A 16,914-nucleotide genomic window follows, 5' to 3' on the forward strand; every position below is an offset into this window, starting at 1 on the left:
GATACATATTAAAGGCCTGACCTGAAGCCAAACTTGTCTAGTCTTACTTGCCTAAAGGTTTACATGGTGCTGACAGTTTCTGCCAAATACAGAAGGTCTGTATAATCAAAGGTTACTTCGATTACTGTTTGTTAATGAGAGATCATTCTGCAAGTTGTTCTTGTCGAAGCTGTTGTAGTGAAGAAACTGAAAAGCTATGCAAGTGCGCGACCACAATACAGATAACACCAGGTAGATAATGCTTCACAATATAGGTATGCTGTTCACAAAGGGAGATGCGAAAAAGATCTTGGCAGATGCTGCCCTAGAACAAACATAATCCAGACATTTGGCGGGAATCAGTTGCCCTGTTCCTAACATGGCTGCTGGTTTACTGCTTTGGTAGTTTTCTGTCTGGAGTCCGGGAGGAGAGCCACAAGACTAGAGCTTAAGAACATAAGAACATAAAAAGAGTCATGCTGGATCAGACCAAGGGTCCATCTAGTCCAGCATTCTGTTCACACAGTGGCCAACCAGTTTCCTATAGGAAACCCACAAGCAGGACATGAATGCAACAGCACCCTCCCACCCATGTTCCCCAGCAACTGGTGTACATAGGCATACTGCCTCTGATACTGGAGGTAGCATAGAGGCATCAGGACTAGTAGCTATTGATAGCCTTCTCCTCCAGGAATTTGTCTAACCCCCTTTTAAAGCCATCCAAATTAGTGGCTATCACCACATCTAGTGGTAGTGCATTCCATAGTTTGACTATGTGCTGTGTAAAGAAGTGTTTCTTTTTATCTGTCCTGAATCTCCCACCAGCCTCATGTCATGACCCCAGGTTCTTGTATTATGAGAGGAGAATAATGTCTCCCTATACACATTTTCCACATCATACATAATTTTGTACACCTCCATCACGTCTCTCCTTACTTGCCTTTTTCCCAAGCTGAACAGTACCAGCTGTTGTAACCTTCCTCTTATAGGAGAGTTGCTCCAGTCCCTTGATCATTTTAGTTGCCCTTTTCTGCACTTTTTCCAGCTCTACAATATCTTTTTTAGGTGTGGTGACCAGAACTGTACACAGTATTCTAAGTGTGGTTGCACCACAGATTTGTCTAAGCGCAGTATGATATTGGCAGCTTGCATTGTGCGATGTGGTAGACTGCTCTCGCCTAAGACCAAAATCCCTAAGTGCGTGGGAACATCTGAAACCATGCCCTCGTTCACAGGCAGTGGCAAAGTACCAGCCCGATTTGTGAGGCGAAGGAAGAAAGGAGAGTGAGAAACACCAGAGGTTTGGTGTTAGAGCCTCCTTTTGCTGCCAAGACAACTACCTCCCCACTGAACAGAAAACATCTGCTAATGGCTAGAGAAGCACTGTGTGTTCCTAATAGCAGAGGGAGGGAAGAGGTGGTGAGCCACATGGATGCCTTTTGGCCTAGGAGATAAAGACTCATCCCAACCAGTGCAGTTAAGTGTATAGCTTTCAAGTCTCTGGGAGAGGACTGGGTTAGCTTTCTGCCCTAACAGAAAAGAGGAACAGCATCCACTGTCTCAGTGGGTAGCACTATTCTCACTGGAGCCCAGTACTATCCGTTTTCCAACTCTCCCTCCCTCCAAAAAAGATTGGGCTGACTGTTGTTTTCTATTGCTACTTTGATATTTTGAGCATCTTTGATATTTTGCATTTATTTAATGGGTATTTTTACTGTTTTATTACCATTTTTAAATATTTTATATTGTTAACCACCTTGGGGAACCTTTGAACTTAAGACTGATAGGATGTCTCCTTGCGCAAGGAGAAACAGCTGAAGTGTATATGGACCTTTAAAATAGGCAAGGACCCCAGTGTTGAAAAGCTCCGTGCATACAAAATGGAACAGAGGTTTGAACCAGGCAAACTGGCTACAATCTCCAAGTCCTGTGTATGTACATCAGGGCCAGAAATATTAGAACAAGGATAACTGTTTTGGCAGTTGGCCTCTGTACACCACCACATTGAAGCTGAAAGGAAACACACCCAGATGGGAGCGAAGTCAAGACTTTCAGCTGTAATTCAAGGGGTTGGACAAAAGTGGGGCACTAACCATTCAGGAAGGACAGCCAGTGGCATATACACACACACATCATTGGTGGCTCATAAGTAATGGAACAAACCAACATCATTTCAAACTTAAGGGTCGCCTTTAATACCTGGACGAAAATCCCTTGCAGTCAATGACTGCCTGAAGTCTGGAACCCATGGACATGACCAAATGCTGAGTTTCCTCCCTCAAGATGCTTTGCCAGGCCTTTACTGCAGGGGCTGTTGCTTGTTTGTGGGTCTTTCTGCCTTCAGTCTTGTCTTCAGTAAGTGAAAAGCATGCTGTATTGGGTTGAGATTGGGTGACTGACTTGGCCATTGAAGAACATCCCACTTCTTTGCCTGGAGAAACTCTTGGGTAGCTTTTGCTGTATGTTTTGGGTCATTATCCATCTGCAATATGAAGCGGCGTCCTATCAGTTTGGCAGCATTCGGCTGAATCTGAGCAGGAAGTATAGCCCTATACACTTCAGAATTCATCCTGCTGCTTTTATCAGCAGTCAGGTCATCAATAAACACCAGTGACCCGGCTCCATTGGCAGCCATACATGCCCATGCCATAACACTGCCTCCACCATGTTTGACAGATGATGTGGTCTGCTTTGGATCATGAGCTGTTCCTTTCCTTCTCCATACTTTTCTCTTCCCATCATTCTGGTACAAGTTAATCTTGGTTTCATCAGTCGAAAGAATCTTCTACCAGAACTGGTCAGGCTTTTTTAGATGTTTGCTGGCAAAGGCTAATCTGGCCTTTCTGTTCCTGAGCGTTACCAGTGGTTTGCACCTTGTTGTGAAGCCTCTGTATTTACATTCATAAAGCCGTCTCTTGACTGTAGATGTTGACAATGACATGCCTACCTCCTCAAGAGTGTTCTTGACCTGGCTAGATGTTGTGAAAGGGTTCCTCTTCACCATGAGCAGAATTCTGAGGTCATCCACTTTAGTTGTCTTCCGTGGTCTGCCAGGCCTTTTGCTGCAGCTGAGCTTGCCAGTTGAGTCCTTCTTTTTCAGGATGTTCCAAACTGTTGTATTGGCCACTCCCACCATTTTTGCTATCTCTGATGGGTTTATTTTGTTTCCTCAGCCTAATGATGGCCTTCTTCACTCACATGGACACCTCTTTGGACTTCATGTTGGGAGTTCCAGTGAACAGCTACCAGATGTAAATGTAACACTCAGAACCACCTCCAGGCCTTTTATCTGCTTGATTGTTCATCAATCAATTGATTGATGTGGTTGATTGGCACAGCTTTCCAGTTTTTCTTTAGTTACCCTGTAAAAGGCTAGAAAGCATCACCTTTATATGATACATACACCTATATGTATCATCTATATGTATAAAAGCTGAACCCCAATATCTTATCCTGAGCTAGTGTAGATAAAAACAGTAGGCGGGGCTATGCAATAGAGGCTGGCTTGATTTTAAATAGCCTGGGAATATAGTGAACACCCCTCCCCTTCCAATTCTAAGTAGTTTCTTCCTATAGCATTTTTTTTCTTTATTTCCATATGGTAAGATAAACCTGCTCCCTAATTAGATAGTTCAGTTTTCTGCTTCAGAATCTTTCGAGATGCCCATTTTTATGGAATTGTTAGGGGGTACAACTTGCGATCATATTAGGGGCACAACTTAAACCCTTTGATGGTTGTGGAAGCCAAATGTACATCTTCCCCTCCTTTCCAGCCTAAATGATACCATGAGAACAAATTATACAGATAATCTTCTAACAGATGTAAACTATTTATTGAATATTTGCCACCAATATTGTTAAATACATAATCTTGCAGTTTTCCGCTTTCAAGTTAAAATGTCAGAAACAGAACACCAAATATTTACAGTTCTTATAAGGAATGTTACATAATGACACATTAAGGCGTAAATTCTTTTGGCTTATAATTCTGAAAAGAATAATAGCAAAAAAGTGATGCAAAATCTTCATCGTGAGAATATGATTAAGCTACAATGTTTTTACAAAAATATGGTGCAAGATGGCAATAAATCCCATTCAAAATCCTGCATTAGGTCCCTGCAACTGGGACTGGTAATTTATACAGTCAAAACTTTGAAGTTTACATATAAAGGTATCCTATCCACCATTGAAAGTACAGCTCTCAACATATACAGTTTTTTTTTCAGGCCACAGTTTTGAAGGTCTGGAGTATCAAGTTGGTTTGATGAATTAGTCGGTTGGCACTTACGAACACGTTTATTGCCCTGTTGTAAGAAACAAAATATATTTCAGCATCAGACTAGTGATTAGGAAGCCACCAGGTAGAACAAATTCTATACATCTCTACTCAGAAATTAACACCACTGCATTCAATGGCACTTACTCCCAGGTAAGCATGTATAACAGAGTAGACAACCTTGTGCCCTCCAAATGGTTTGGACTACAACTCCCATCATTTATCATCATCAGCATGGGCAATTGTCAGGGGAGTTGTAGTCCTAGAGTGGCCAGGCAGCCGGCCAGATGGGCGGCTAATAAATCTAATACATAAATAAACAAACAAAAACATCTGGGGGGGGTACCAGATTGGCTACCCCTGGGATAGAAAATTGTAGCCTTAAAGGTATAAATCTATAGACAAACAGCAACACCAATATTTTGGCTTAGCAACAGGTAGACAATACACACAATGCACTGCCCAGCATTCAAGTAGAATAGTACTAGTATCAAGAACATCAATACTGCTGATTTTTCAACACTTAAAACTCCAAGCAAGGCAGCAAATCAGGCAATCATTATGTACCTTCTCTTCAATGGTAGAGAGCACCATTTGAACTGAGGTCTAGAAGAACTGGTAGTTATCTGAAGTATGCAAAGATTAGTCTCTCTACAACTAATTGGATGGATTACATGCAAAAATACTGGATTTATTTTATACCAAACATTGTATATTAGTGTACCTCTCACCTCTGAGTCTGAATTAAGGAACTTATTCACACAGAGCAGCGTGAAATTCCTTCAGTGCAGAGCACAGCGAGGAACACACCTTTTTTATTAACCATATTTGTAAAGCAATAAAGTGGCCTCACCCATCAGAAACCCTGCTTGAAAGTTCACACACTTGCATTTCATTAGTTTTTTTTAAAAAAAACATAATATTTAAAGTATTTATAGGGCAATTTTCCAAATGTTCAAAGTGGCATATCTTAACTCCTCCCACCCCAGCCCCAATTCGCGCTCTCACCATTCTAAACTCTTGCAATGAGAGCATGGTCACCAGGCTGTAACTGGCACAGGGGCCAATATAAGAGGTGGCAAGTCCTCACGGATGTGGTTTTGAGGCCAAGAAGGGCTTTTGACCATGAATGTAAAAAACAAGCACCTTGAATTGGGCCTGGAAGCATATCAGTAGCCAGTGCAATTAGCACAATATCGGCTGAATGTCCTCATGCCTTTCTGCTCTGTTAGAAGACTGGCGGCAGAATTTTGCACTAGCTGAAACTTCCGTATCACCTTCAAGTGCAGCCACACGTAAAGTGTACGGCAGCATTATACACAATTTTAACACAATTTTTCAGGATCACACACACAAGCCAGGATCCAGAGAGCTACTTCAAGCAGACTCCAAGGGCTTGAACACTCCCAGAGGGATTTTTGACTTTTTCCTTTGAACAGAGAAACCCAACCACAGGAAACATGAAAACAAAAAATTTGGTAAGACCATAACAGTAAAATCCAGCAACCTAAATACTTGCACACTGGGCAATTCAGTGTTTATGTTTAATAATGCTAGAATGAAATCAACAAGTTAATAAAGGCCAAATACAAATGTGGGTGTTGTTTCTGTCATATGAAGTAGAATGGATATATTATGTTTTCAGTATTTCATCCTCTCCGCTAAATCAGTTGCACCTTCTTTGTTTGCAATTATCCCTGGTTGGAGCATGTGTTAGTTTCACTTCTATTGACTGATTAATTCCTGAGCTGCAGAGTTTAACAAACCAGAAGAATGTCTTACTATAAACTTTAAATAAACGAAACACTGCACAATGCAGAAGACTGGAGAGGTGTATTAGCATTGCTCAGTTAGCTCCAATGACCATGAACCAGATCAAGGAACAGATGGGATATTTTCCTCCCCACTACCCACTAAAATTTCTGTCCAATGGCTTCCATTACTGGTTTTCTTCTGTTCCTTTAAACAAGCTGCATCTAATTCTTATTGCACATGCTTCCTTACACACACTCTGCTTTGGAGTGGTGCAATCCTAAGCCACTATGGAAGAGCATGAAATAGCAGGAGCATAGTGGCAGAACAGAAATAGCAGGAAGAATTGTAAAGGAAAGCTTTCAGTGTTAAAAACAAAAATTCTCTGGATTCCAAAGAGCAAATTAAAATTATAATTACACACATTCACAGATACCAAGGTTTAGAAGAAACAACCAAGAGTTTTGTGGCACCTTAAAGACGAACTAATTTTTTGTGGACACTGTTCCACTTCATCATATGTTGTTCTTTAAATGTGCCGCAAGAACAGATTAACACAGCTACTCCTGTAGAAAAGGTTTAAAAGAGCAAACCCTTCACAAACATTTTTTTTGTATTTTGCCAAATTGAAAGTGACGGAGCACTTAAGATACTAGTCCATGCAAAGATGCTCTTTGCTGGCAGGAAATATTTACTTAAAATGTTTAGGAAGGAAGAAAATAAAGACAAGAATCAAGGTTGCACCAATTCAACTGAAAAAACATACTTACTTTCCATCTTTAAAATAGGTTTTCAAAGTGTCGCTGAAACTTTTGGAGTATTTTACAAACTCTTTCTTTTGGTGCTCAAGTGCCTGAAATATGTATATGTGAAGAGTCATTCAATCAAACTCTCCCCCTTCACAGAGCATCCTATTAGCCAGCAGACAAAGATCATAAACTGAATAAGCATAAATGCTATTGTGTGCTAGGAGAATTCACCCATTTAAGAAATGAAATGAGTTACAGAGCTTCTGTATATGCTCTAGAACTACTTACTTATCACACTGAAATTCATATGGAGCATTTTATAAATTATACTAAGCCTTAATGTAGCCATTGCAGATTAAAAATCCACCTATACTGAAAATCAGGCAGCAGGAAAAATATTGGCTTAGTTTTCATTCTGTTTGCCTATTCATCTGCAAGTCTGCCACTGCCAGTGATGATTGAAATGATTTACAATTCCTACCATCTAAGCATAAAAACTGTAGGTTCTTTAATATTTATAGTTAATATGTTTATATTTCTGACAAGACAACATAGAGGAGTTTAATTCACATACCCTCCGGTTCTGGTATTGATATTTCTTGAAGACATTATTTACTGTGTCAAGAAGTTCCTTTATTGCACTGGCAATGTCCCTGTTTGGCAATGAAAAGATAATTGCAACATCTTTTAAAATTAGATTCACTCAATGCAGAATTTTAATCACTTCCAAAATTATGTCTGACATGTATTTCTAAAGGATTTGCTGTCTTACAGAATGCATTTTAGATTCGGCACAGCAAGACCGAACACCGAGAACTAATTAGATTATATGGCACTTCAAAGTCCAAATTAGATTTAATGCAGTCTTCATATGTGAAAAGCTAGCATCTGCCTGATATAGAAATCTACACCACAATACCATTAAGTAGCAGGAGCCTCGGTCTACCTTCACAATCGAATTTTCCCTTCAGAGCAACTCTGAATATATATTATTTATAAAACAAACAAATTTGACTCTTGATATTTCATTCTGAATAAAGAAAGTGACCCCATGATTTGCCTTAAACTATTTTGTGAGTACTGATGTCATGAATGGAGGCGATCACATTCTGCCTGCGTCTCTAGACAGTTAAATGAAGCTAAACCACCTGGAAGAAAACTGTCACAGCAAGTATTCTTGAAAGCAATTTGATGTTGGTAGTCCCCTCTCAGGATGAATTGGTGCAATTTCATCTAGCTCTAACTTGGCAGGATGTAAGATCACTATATAACAAGACTAAACAGGCTTCTGTTAGACTAAGAGTTCAGAAGAAAGAGAAGTTAGTTAAGACTACATTCTACGTATAATTAGATTCCCACAGGTACAACCAAAGTCATGAAATCCTCCCAAGAACCACTTCTAAAATTAAAATCCTAGTTTGTGGAGGGTTATTCAAGTGTCTACATACAAATTACTCCAAAATTCTTGAAGTAACTGGATATATTCAGGTCTTGAGCCTTGCAAATAAAAGAGAACTACAAGAAAGCTGAAGTAGACCAAGTTCAGAAATGATGGCTCTACTCTTATACCTTGACAATCTTAACTGCCATGTTACATTCAAAGACATAAAAAGTTGGGATTATAATTTGCTAAATGAAGATCTCCCCTTCCTGGATCACTGCCTTGTTCTGGCGAACGGGCTTGCATAACTCAGTGAAGCCATAAGCTATGCCATGCAGGGCCACCCAAGACGGACAGGTCATGGCAGAGAGTTCTGACAAAATGTGGTCCACTGGAGAAGGAAATGGCAACCCACTCCAGTATTCTTGCCAAGAAAACCCCATGGAACGTATCACAAGGCTAAAAGAGATGACGCTGGAAGATGAGCCCCACAGGTCAGAAGGTGTCCAATATACTACTGGGGAAGAGCAGAGGGTATTTCCAAGTAGCGCCAGAAAGAGTGAAGCGGCTGGGCCAAAGCCAAAAGGACACTCAGCTGTGGATGTGTCTGGTGGTGAAAAGAAAATCCGATGCTGTAAAGAACAATATTGTTTAGGAACCTGGAATGTCAGATCAATGAATCAAGGTAAGCTGGAGGTGATCAAACATGAGATGGCAAGATTGAACATCGACATCTTGGGAATCAGTGAACTAAAATGGACAGGCATGGGCGAATTTAATTCAGGTGACCATCATATCTACTATTGTGGGCAAGAATCCCTTAGAAGAAATGGAGTAGCACTCATAGTCAACAAAAGGGTGGGAAAAGCAGTACTGGGGTACAATCTCAAAAACGACAGAATTATCTCAGTACGAATCCAAGGCAAACCATTCAACATCACAGTAATTCAAGTCTATGCCCCAACCACTGAGGCCGAAGAAGCTGAGGTTGATCAGTTCTGTGAAGACCTACAACACCTTCTAGATCTAACACCAAAAAAAGATGTCCTCTTCATCATAGGGGATTGGAATGCTAAAGTAGGAAGTCAAGAAATCACCGGGATAACAGGCAGGCATGGCCTTGGTGTACAAAATGAAGCAGGACAAAAGCTAATAGAGTTTTGCCAAGAGAACACGCTGATCATAGCAAACACTCTTTTCCAACAGCACAAGAGACGACTCTACACATGGACATCACCAGATGGTCAATATCGAAATCAGATTGATTATGTCCTTTGCAGCCAAAGATGGAGAAGCTCCATACAGTCAGTAAAAACAAGACCTGGAGCTGACTGTGGCTCAGATCATGAGCTTCTTATTGCAAAATTTCGGCTTAAATTGAAGAACGTAGGGAAAACCACTAAACCATTCAGGTATGACCTAAATCATATCCCTTGTGAATATACAGTGGAGGTGAGGAATAGATTTCAGGGATTAGACCTGATAGACAGAGTGCCTGAGGAATTATGGACGGAGGTCCGTAACATTGTTCAGGAGGCAGCAACTCAATCCATCCCAAAGAAAAAGAAATGCAAGAAAGCCAAGTGGCTGTCTGATGAGGCTTTATGAGCTGAGGAAAGAAGGGAAGCGAAAAGCAAGGGAGAAAGGGAAAGATATATCCAACTGAATGCAGAGTTCCAGAGAATGGCAAGGAGAGACAAGAAGGCCTTCTTAAATGAACAATGCAAAGAAATCGAGGAAAACAACAGAATGGGAAAGACTAGAGATCTCTTCAAGAAAATCCGAGATCTCAAGGGAACATTTTGTGAAAGACGGGCATGATAAAGGACAAAGAAGGCAGGGACCTAACAGATACAGATGAGATTAAGAAGAGGTGGCAAGAATACACAGAAGAACTATACAGGAAAGATCTTAATGCCCCTGATAGCCATGATAGTGCGGTCACTGAACTTGAGCCGGACATCCTAGAGAGTGAAGTCAAGTGGGCCTTAGGAAGCATTACTAACAACAAAGCTAGCAGAGATGACAGTATTCCAGCTGAGCTATTTAAAATCCTAAAAGATGATGCTGTTAAAGTGCTGCATTCAATATGCCAACAAATTTGGAACACTCAACAATGGCCGCAAGACTGGAAAAGGTCAGTTTACATTCCACTTCCAAAGAAGGGCAATGCCAAAGAGTGTTCAAACTACCGCACAATTGCGCTCATTTCACATGCCAGCAAGGTGATGCTCAAAATCCTACAAGCTAGGCTTCAGCAGTATGCGAACCAAGAACTACCGGAAGTACAAGATGGGTTTCGAAGAGGCAGAGGAACTAGAGATCAAATCGCCAACATTCGCTGCATCATGGAGAAAGCAAGGGAATTCCAGAAACACGTCTATTTCTGCTTCATTGACTACGCTAAAGCCTTTGATTGTGTGGATCACAACAAACTGTGGCAAATTCTGAAAGAGATGGGAGTACCAGACCACCTTACCTGTCTCCTGAGAAACCTGTACAAGGGTCAAGAAGCAACAGTAAGAACCAGACATGGAACAACCGAGTGGTTCAAAGTTGGGCAAGGAGTACGACAAGGCTGCATATTGTCACCCTGCTTATTTAACTTATATGCAGAGTACATCATGAGAAACACCGGGTTGGATGAATCACAGGTCGGAATTAAGATTGCCGAGAGAATTATCAACAACCTCCGATATGCAGATGATACCACCCTAATGGCAGAAAGCAAAGAGGATCTAAAGAGCCTCTTGTTGAGGGTGAAAGAGGAGAGTGCAAAAGCTGGTTTGAAACTCAACATTAAAAAAACTAAGATCATGGCATCTGGCCCTATCACTTCCTGGCATATAGAAGGGGAAGAAATGGAAGCAGTGACAGATTTTACTTTCTTGGGCTCCAAGATCACCGCAGACGGTGACTGTAGCCATGAAATTAAAAGACGCTGGCTCCTTGGGAGGAAAGCTATGGCAAACCTAGACAGCATAGTAAGAAGCAGAGACATCACCTTGCCGACAAAGGTCCGTCTAATCAAAGCTATGGTTTTCCCAGTAGTAATGTATGGCTGTGAGAGCTGGACTATAAGGAAGGCTGAGCGCCGAAGAATTGATGCTTTCGAACTGTGGTGCTGGAGAAGACTCTTACGAGTCCCCTGGACTGCAAGGAGGTCAAATCAGTCCATCCTAAAGGAAATCAACCCTGACTGCTCACTGGAAGGACAGATACTGAAGCTGAAGCTCAAATAGTTTGGCCACCTAATGCGAAGAGAAAACTCTCTGGAAAAGACCCTGATGCTGGGAAAGACTGAAGGCAAAAGGAGAAGGGGACGGCAGAGGATGAGATGGCTAGATAGCATCACCGATGCAATGAATATGAACTTGAGCACGCTCCGGGAGAGAGTGCAGGACAGGAAGGCCTGGCGTGCTATGGTCCATGGGGTCACGAAGAGTCAGACACGACTGAATGACTGAACAACAACAACATTATTACCCACCCAGCCAGAACAAAAAAAGACTAGAAAACCCTTGATAGTTGGAATATTTATGCACCAAAGCATGTAATTGTTACAAATGGTTCTACCCTTAAAGGCAGCATAAAAATCATTTGAATTACAAGTAAAATGAATGAATAAATGGCTCCACTGCGGTGTTTTGGCTATCTGACAATGCTAGGCATGTGCCACTGAGTATTCACTTCCTGCTTCCTCCTAAACCCTGTGTTACTGTTCACAGATGGTTAAGCAAAGGGCCAGCAGGAAGAGATAGGACATACAGCTTAATTAGGAGGGGAGAAGGCAGATGTTCTCTGGAGTAAAGGAGCACCCACTCCTAAATGAGGGATGTGTGCACAACTTACTTCCTTGCCCTAGAGGAATTAAAGGGGTACCCCCTGCAATTGCTATTAGATGATCCATGATTAAGTGCAAACGGTAGGCTACCACTTAACATAAAGGATGTTCTTGAGCCTGGAATATCTGACTAATCAAGTAATGGGATGTGAACTGATAGTATCTGACAGATCAACTGACCAGGGCCCTGACCTTGCTGTCACATCTCCCACAGTTGAAGAAGCAATCCACTGTTGAAATTTAGACATCACTGATGACCCAATCCTACTGTCTGACAGCAACTCATACAATTGCACTTGTGGCTTCCAACAGCACTGGAAGTCAATCCCCTTCAGTGCACAACACAGCTGTTGAAGGTAGACAGTGACAGGCTCTTGCTCTTCATTCTATGGCTTTAAGAACTTGGCAAAAGCTGCACCAAAGTTCCCGAAAGGTAAAAGAGGAGATCCAGCTGGATCCATCCAGCTTAAGGTACTTTTAACACACCATTTCTGAACTTGGTCTACTGCAGCTTTCTCGTAGTTCTCTTTTATTTTCAAGGCTCAAGATGATAGCGGTATTGTAAAAAGAAGATTTTCTGGCAAACTGGGAGAATGTGCAACATTCATTTGCAACAGATGTCGCAGCTGCTAAAGCCAATCCATAGCTTTACCACTCCACAGTAAGAAAAAACTTAATTTGAAAGAACTCCCAGAGCACTCCACAGTAAAACTTTAAAAACATATAAAACACTACAATACTACAAATAGTTAACATCATAAATACATTGCAAGCAAAAAATATGACAACATCACATCTTAGATAGGTGCACAGCTCACATTTTAGGATAGCCTTTACTTTGAACAGCAAACTGGTTTAGAGATGAGCACTTACTTGATTGTCTGAAGGAACCTCACTCTGTCATTGATCTCATCTGGAATCTTACTGAGAATGTGTTTAAGTGCTCGTGCCTTTTCATTTAAGTCTTGGAATTCTGGCTCTGGCCTTTCAATCATATACTCTGAGAAAGGAGAAAAAAATACACTGGTTGTTTATTCCAAGTGAGTTTCAAACGATTCCGAAAATATTTGACACAAATCTCAAAAATACCAATCTCAACGTAAGTGGCTGGCAAGAACTGAAACTCACTCTAACTCTCCATCTTATAGGTAAAGGATGGTATGGAACACATTTGCCAACACTGAATGCCTTAAACTAGCATACCAAAGATGTATTAAAAAGCAGTGTTCTGGTTGCATGAGGTATTTAAGAGTTAGTAAAGAGAATACCTGACTATTCTCTTTGCTATTCTACTAGCTATGGGTTAAAACTGCACCTCTAAATTCATTGGGTTGGATCCAGAGATCTGTCTGTGAATGGGGCAGGTAAAGGCTGAGTTGCCCACCTCTTCTCCTCCCCACCGCCCCCAGAGCCCCCTACAAATGTTCCAAAGGTTGGTGGGCCTGCCCTCTTGAAATACTGTGGCACAGGGTACTAGGGAAGAAAAGGGAGAATGTAGAAACTCAGATGAAGGCACCTTCTGAGAATGGGGCAGAAGGTGCCTCTGCCCAATTCTCTGCAATCTCTCCTTTCCTTCTCAGGCCTGCATGCCACAGCTCACTCCACTCAGCACAGTGCCCTAATCATTGAAGGAGCACTTTCAGGGGTCCCTGTAGGCTGGCAGGGAGAGAAAGTAGCTTCTGCCCACCTCCTTCTGCAGACAGATATCTAACCCACTGTAAAACAATGGCCCAATTCAGATGAGACAACCAACGATGGGTAGTTGTGAACAAGTAAGAGTGAGCCGGCTTCCAACTGCTTGCCCACTCTGTTAAACAACCCAGGGACGCTCAGTTCTGGGTTGTTTAGCATCACACACGAACCCAGAATTGTGGGTTGTTCTTTTCCCAGCAACCCACAATTCCGGGTTCACATTTCATGCTAAACAACAGGGACAGGGTCATTTAGCACAATGGGAGTGGCAAGCAGTCAGGATTGTTTAACATGGGTTGTTGTGTCGTTCCGTCTGGCCCAACCACTTAGGAAAGTAATTTTCTTGCTTTAAAGTGGGAATAATACTTATGTTATATTTCACTCTGTCACAGACTCAAGCCAGCATACAGGCAGATAGGCAGAGCCAGGCTTGTCTGACTTCCTCCAGCCACCAGGTTATGAGAAACAGCAAAAGAAGTACAGTAAAGCATATGCAACTTACAAGTGCTTATATAAATATTTTTATAGCAATATATTAATAATAGCAGTTTACCTGGCTATCAACATCAGGAAATTCAACTTTACTTGCAGAAACAAAATGAGCAACATAAATATTTGTCTATTTTTAAACCATTTGATAAAATAATATCAGTAAATCTATAGCCATTAACAGGAAATACCTTCTACATCATCAGCTGCCATGCGAAGGAGAGACTCAGTAAAATTAACTTCAACACTTTTTTTCTCCAAAATCTTTATGATGATGTCTTGAGTGAGACCTGGATTTTCCTTTTCAGCCTGTATTTCAAGCAACAGTTTTATTTATTTAGCACAGAGACATCTTGAAAACAGATCCAGAGCTACAGGATGTAAATTCAAGATAATATTTTTAAAAGCTAACGGAGCAGAACTGGTTCATAATAACACTGTCTTTTTCTCTTCCAATAGGAGACCCATATTTCTTGGACTACATCAATATTTTTCATCTGTAACTTTGCCCAATAAGCTATTTCATTCATTTTGGTGCAGCATTCATTTCTATGCATCATGAACAGCATTCCCATTTTTTTCTTTCACCCTCTCATGCCAACTGAAATTAAAGGGACAGATTTATATGATTGCATTTAATCCTATTTAACATTATAGGCTGCACAGAATTAATAAGGTTCAACTTAGCTTCAAGTTCTCACTTATATTTAGAAATACAAGGAATTACTTTTTCAAAAGCTGGCAATGTATATGTCTTGTAACAGTAACAGGATATAATGAACACCACAGGGTGTCTAAAGCAACTACAAAACCTCACATTTCCTACATCCCATGTCACTTTATGTCTTACACATTCCTCTGAGTGCTTTTACAGTATTGATTGTTCAGCTATTTAAGAGAGAAAATAACCTGAAGTACTAATAGTCAACCACCACAGTAATGACTATACAAACTACGGACTAAGACTGTCATTGGGATTTATTTATTTATTTAGGAGAGAGAAATGCCCGACTTAATTTCTCTGTTATAAATTGGGATAACAGCCCCCTCACCTCACATGCTTCTTTCTCAGCACAGAATTAGAAGCTGAAGGTACCAATTAGTAATTTACTCAAAACCCCTGGCCAGACCCGGTCTATTTTAGACCAGTAATGGCCAACTTCTGCCCCTCCCTGAGGTGCTTGGCCAGCCCATCAGGCTGAAGGAATTGGCTGGTGTCCTTTGCATCACTGAAAGAGAATAGATATACATGAAGGACAGGCTTGGGGCCCTCCACTTTTACAGTGTGAGCTCCCCCCCCCACAGCTGTCATCCAGGCCAAACAGCAGCATTCAAGGCATGAGTCTTGAGCCAGTAGACACTCCCACCTCAATCGCTACATGGAGATGCCCAAGAGACCTCTGTGTTGTTAGCATAACTGAAAGATGTCAGCCCAACCTTAAAGGAAGGTTCCAAAAACACCCCAGACAGCTTATTCCACTGCTCATCTGCTCTTATGGGCCACAATCTAGAGAACCAGGTGGCTAACTTCATGTGCCCAGTGGTTCTTTTTTTTTATTTTTTCCTCTTTCAACAGCAGCCTCCCATGTTGCACAGTAACTTATTTAAGAAATTAAGGGGACGTTCAAAGGCTGTCTGCAATTCACTCATTGGGCTTGTGAAATCTTTTGAAGGCACATAGTGCTATGCTAGATTAACATTCCTAATGTTAAACATAAAGCCTCCCTCCCTAAAGCGTTAAGAATACTGCTTCTATTCCAATTGTTGTATGATAATTTTTTTGGTAATATTTCAAACCGTCATTACTATCTCTTCATCAGTTTCTTCCTAGCCTAAAGTTGCCTATTGAGTTTCTTCATATCTTTCCCTTACAGCAAGGGTATGATACCTTTTGCCGCCAAGGCCCACATGCGGAGTTGAGAAGGGAGCTGGACTCAAGTACACACATGCCAACACACATACACAGCCTTCCTCTCATCCTTGCCCATACACTCACCTCACATATCAGCATGGAGGAATGAAGAAGTCCCCACCCAACCCCCGGTTTGGCAAGATCCTTTTGAAAGCAGGGATTGCACTGGTGATGGCCAGCATGATCATGGATTTCAAAGGGCTGGAGAGGGGCAGAGGGGGGCCACTTGGGCACCCACACAGGCCATGTGAGAGGCCTGCAAGGGCTGCACATGGCCTGCATGTTGCCCACATGCAATTTAGATATATGCTTTTATCCGTGCGTTGTTTGAATTCTTTCAAACTTGCCAAAATCCTTGTTGAGCTATGGTGTCAAAATAGAACTTTCAAGACAAGTCCTACTAATGCCAAATTGAGCAGTATTTTTTCTTGTCCTGTCCTGGAAACCAATGTCTTTCAGAAACTATCACATAGCTACCAACAACGAAGGGGGTGGGGGAACTGGCTAAATTTGTCTGACCTGGTGCAATTATAGTTCAGTAATTCATGCTCTTAGTGGCAGAAGGCAGAGTGTAGAGCACAGAATATATATACACTCTCGAAGTTAAACCACACACTGATAAGAACTGGAACAATCTGAACATAAACCATGTGACTTGACAGTATATTTTCAGTATAGGGCCAGAAATTAATCTTTAACTTTGTATTCATAAATAAAAACTACCTTCATCAAATGACAGAATGTGCAACTGATTTACAATCAGTATAATTATGCTAAACTATATAGCTAAGATATTAAGGGTATAAGTGATGAACAAATCATAATAAAAGAGCACTGTAT

The 16,914-nt window shown here is 41.2% G+C and overlaps 1 protein-coding gene across 3 annotated transcripts in view; it reads right to left on the reverse strand.

The window, feature by feature from the left end:
• Positions 1–3,790: 3,790 nt before the first annotated feature.
• The window catches only part of PDCD10 (programmed cell death 10), a 111,763-nt gene continuing 98,639 nt past the window's right edge, over positions 3,791–16,914 (reverse strand). For all 3 annotated transcript variants that reach the window (XM_084847457.1, XM_084847456.1, XM_084847455.1), the window contains exons 4-8: positions 14,354–14,471; positions 12,855–12,981; positions 7,331–7,409; positions 6,778–6,860; positions 3,791–4,283 (exon numbers count right to left, since the gene is read on the reverse strand). In XM_084847457.1, the coding sequence (XP_084703583.1) occupies positions 4,202–4,283; positions 6,778–6,860; positions 7,331–7,409; positions 12,855–12,981; positions 14,354–14,471 (489 nt within the window). In that variant the 3' untranslated portion in view covers positions 3,791–4,201. The remainder of the gene's footprint in view (positions 4,284–6,777; positions 6,861–7,330; positions 7,410–12,854; positions 12,982–14,353; positions 14,472–16,914) is intronic.

Source organism: Heloderma suspectum, chromosome 3 (genome assembly GCF_057233095.1).
Source record: "Heloderma suspectum isolate Gila_16-S chromosome 3, 16-S_ref, whole genome shotgun sequence".
NCBI lineage: Eukaryota > Metazoa > Chordata > Lepidosauria > Squamata > Helodermatidae > Heloderma > Heloderma suspectum.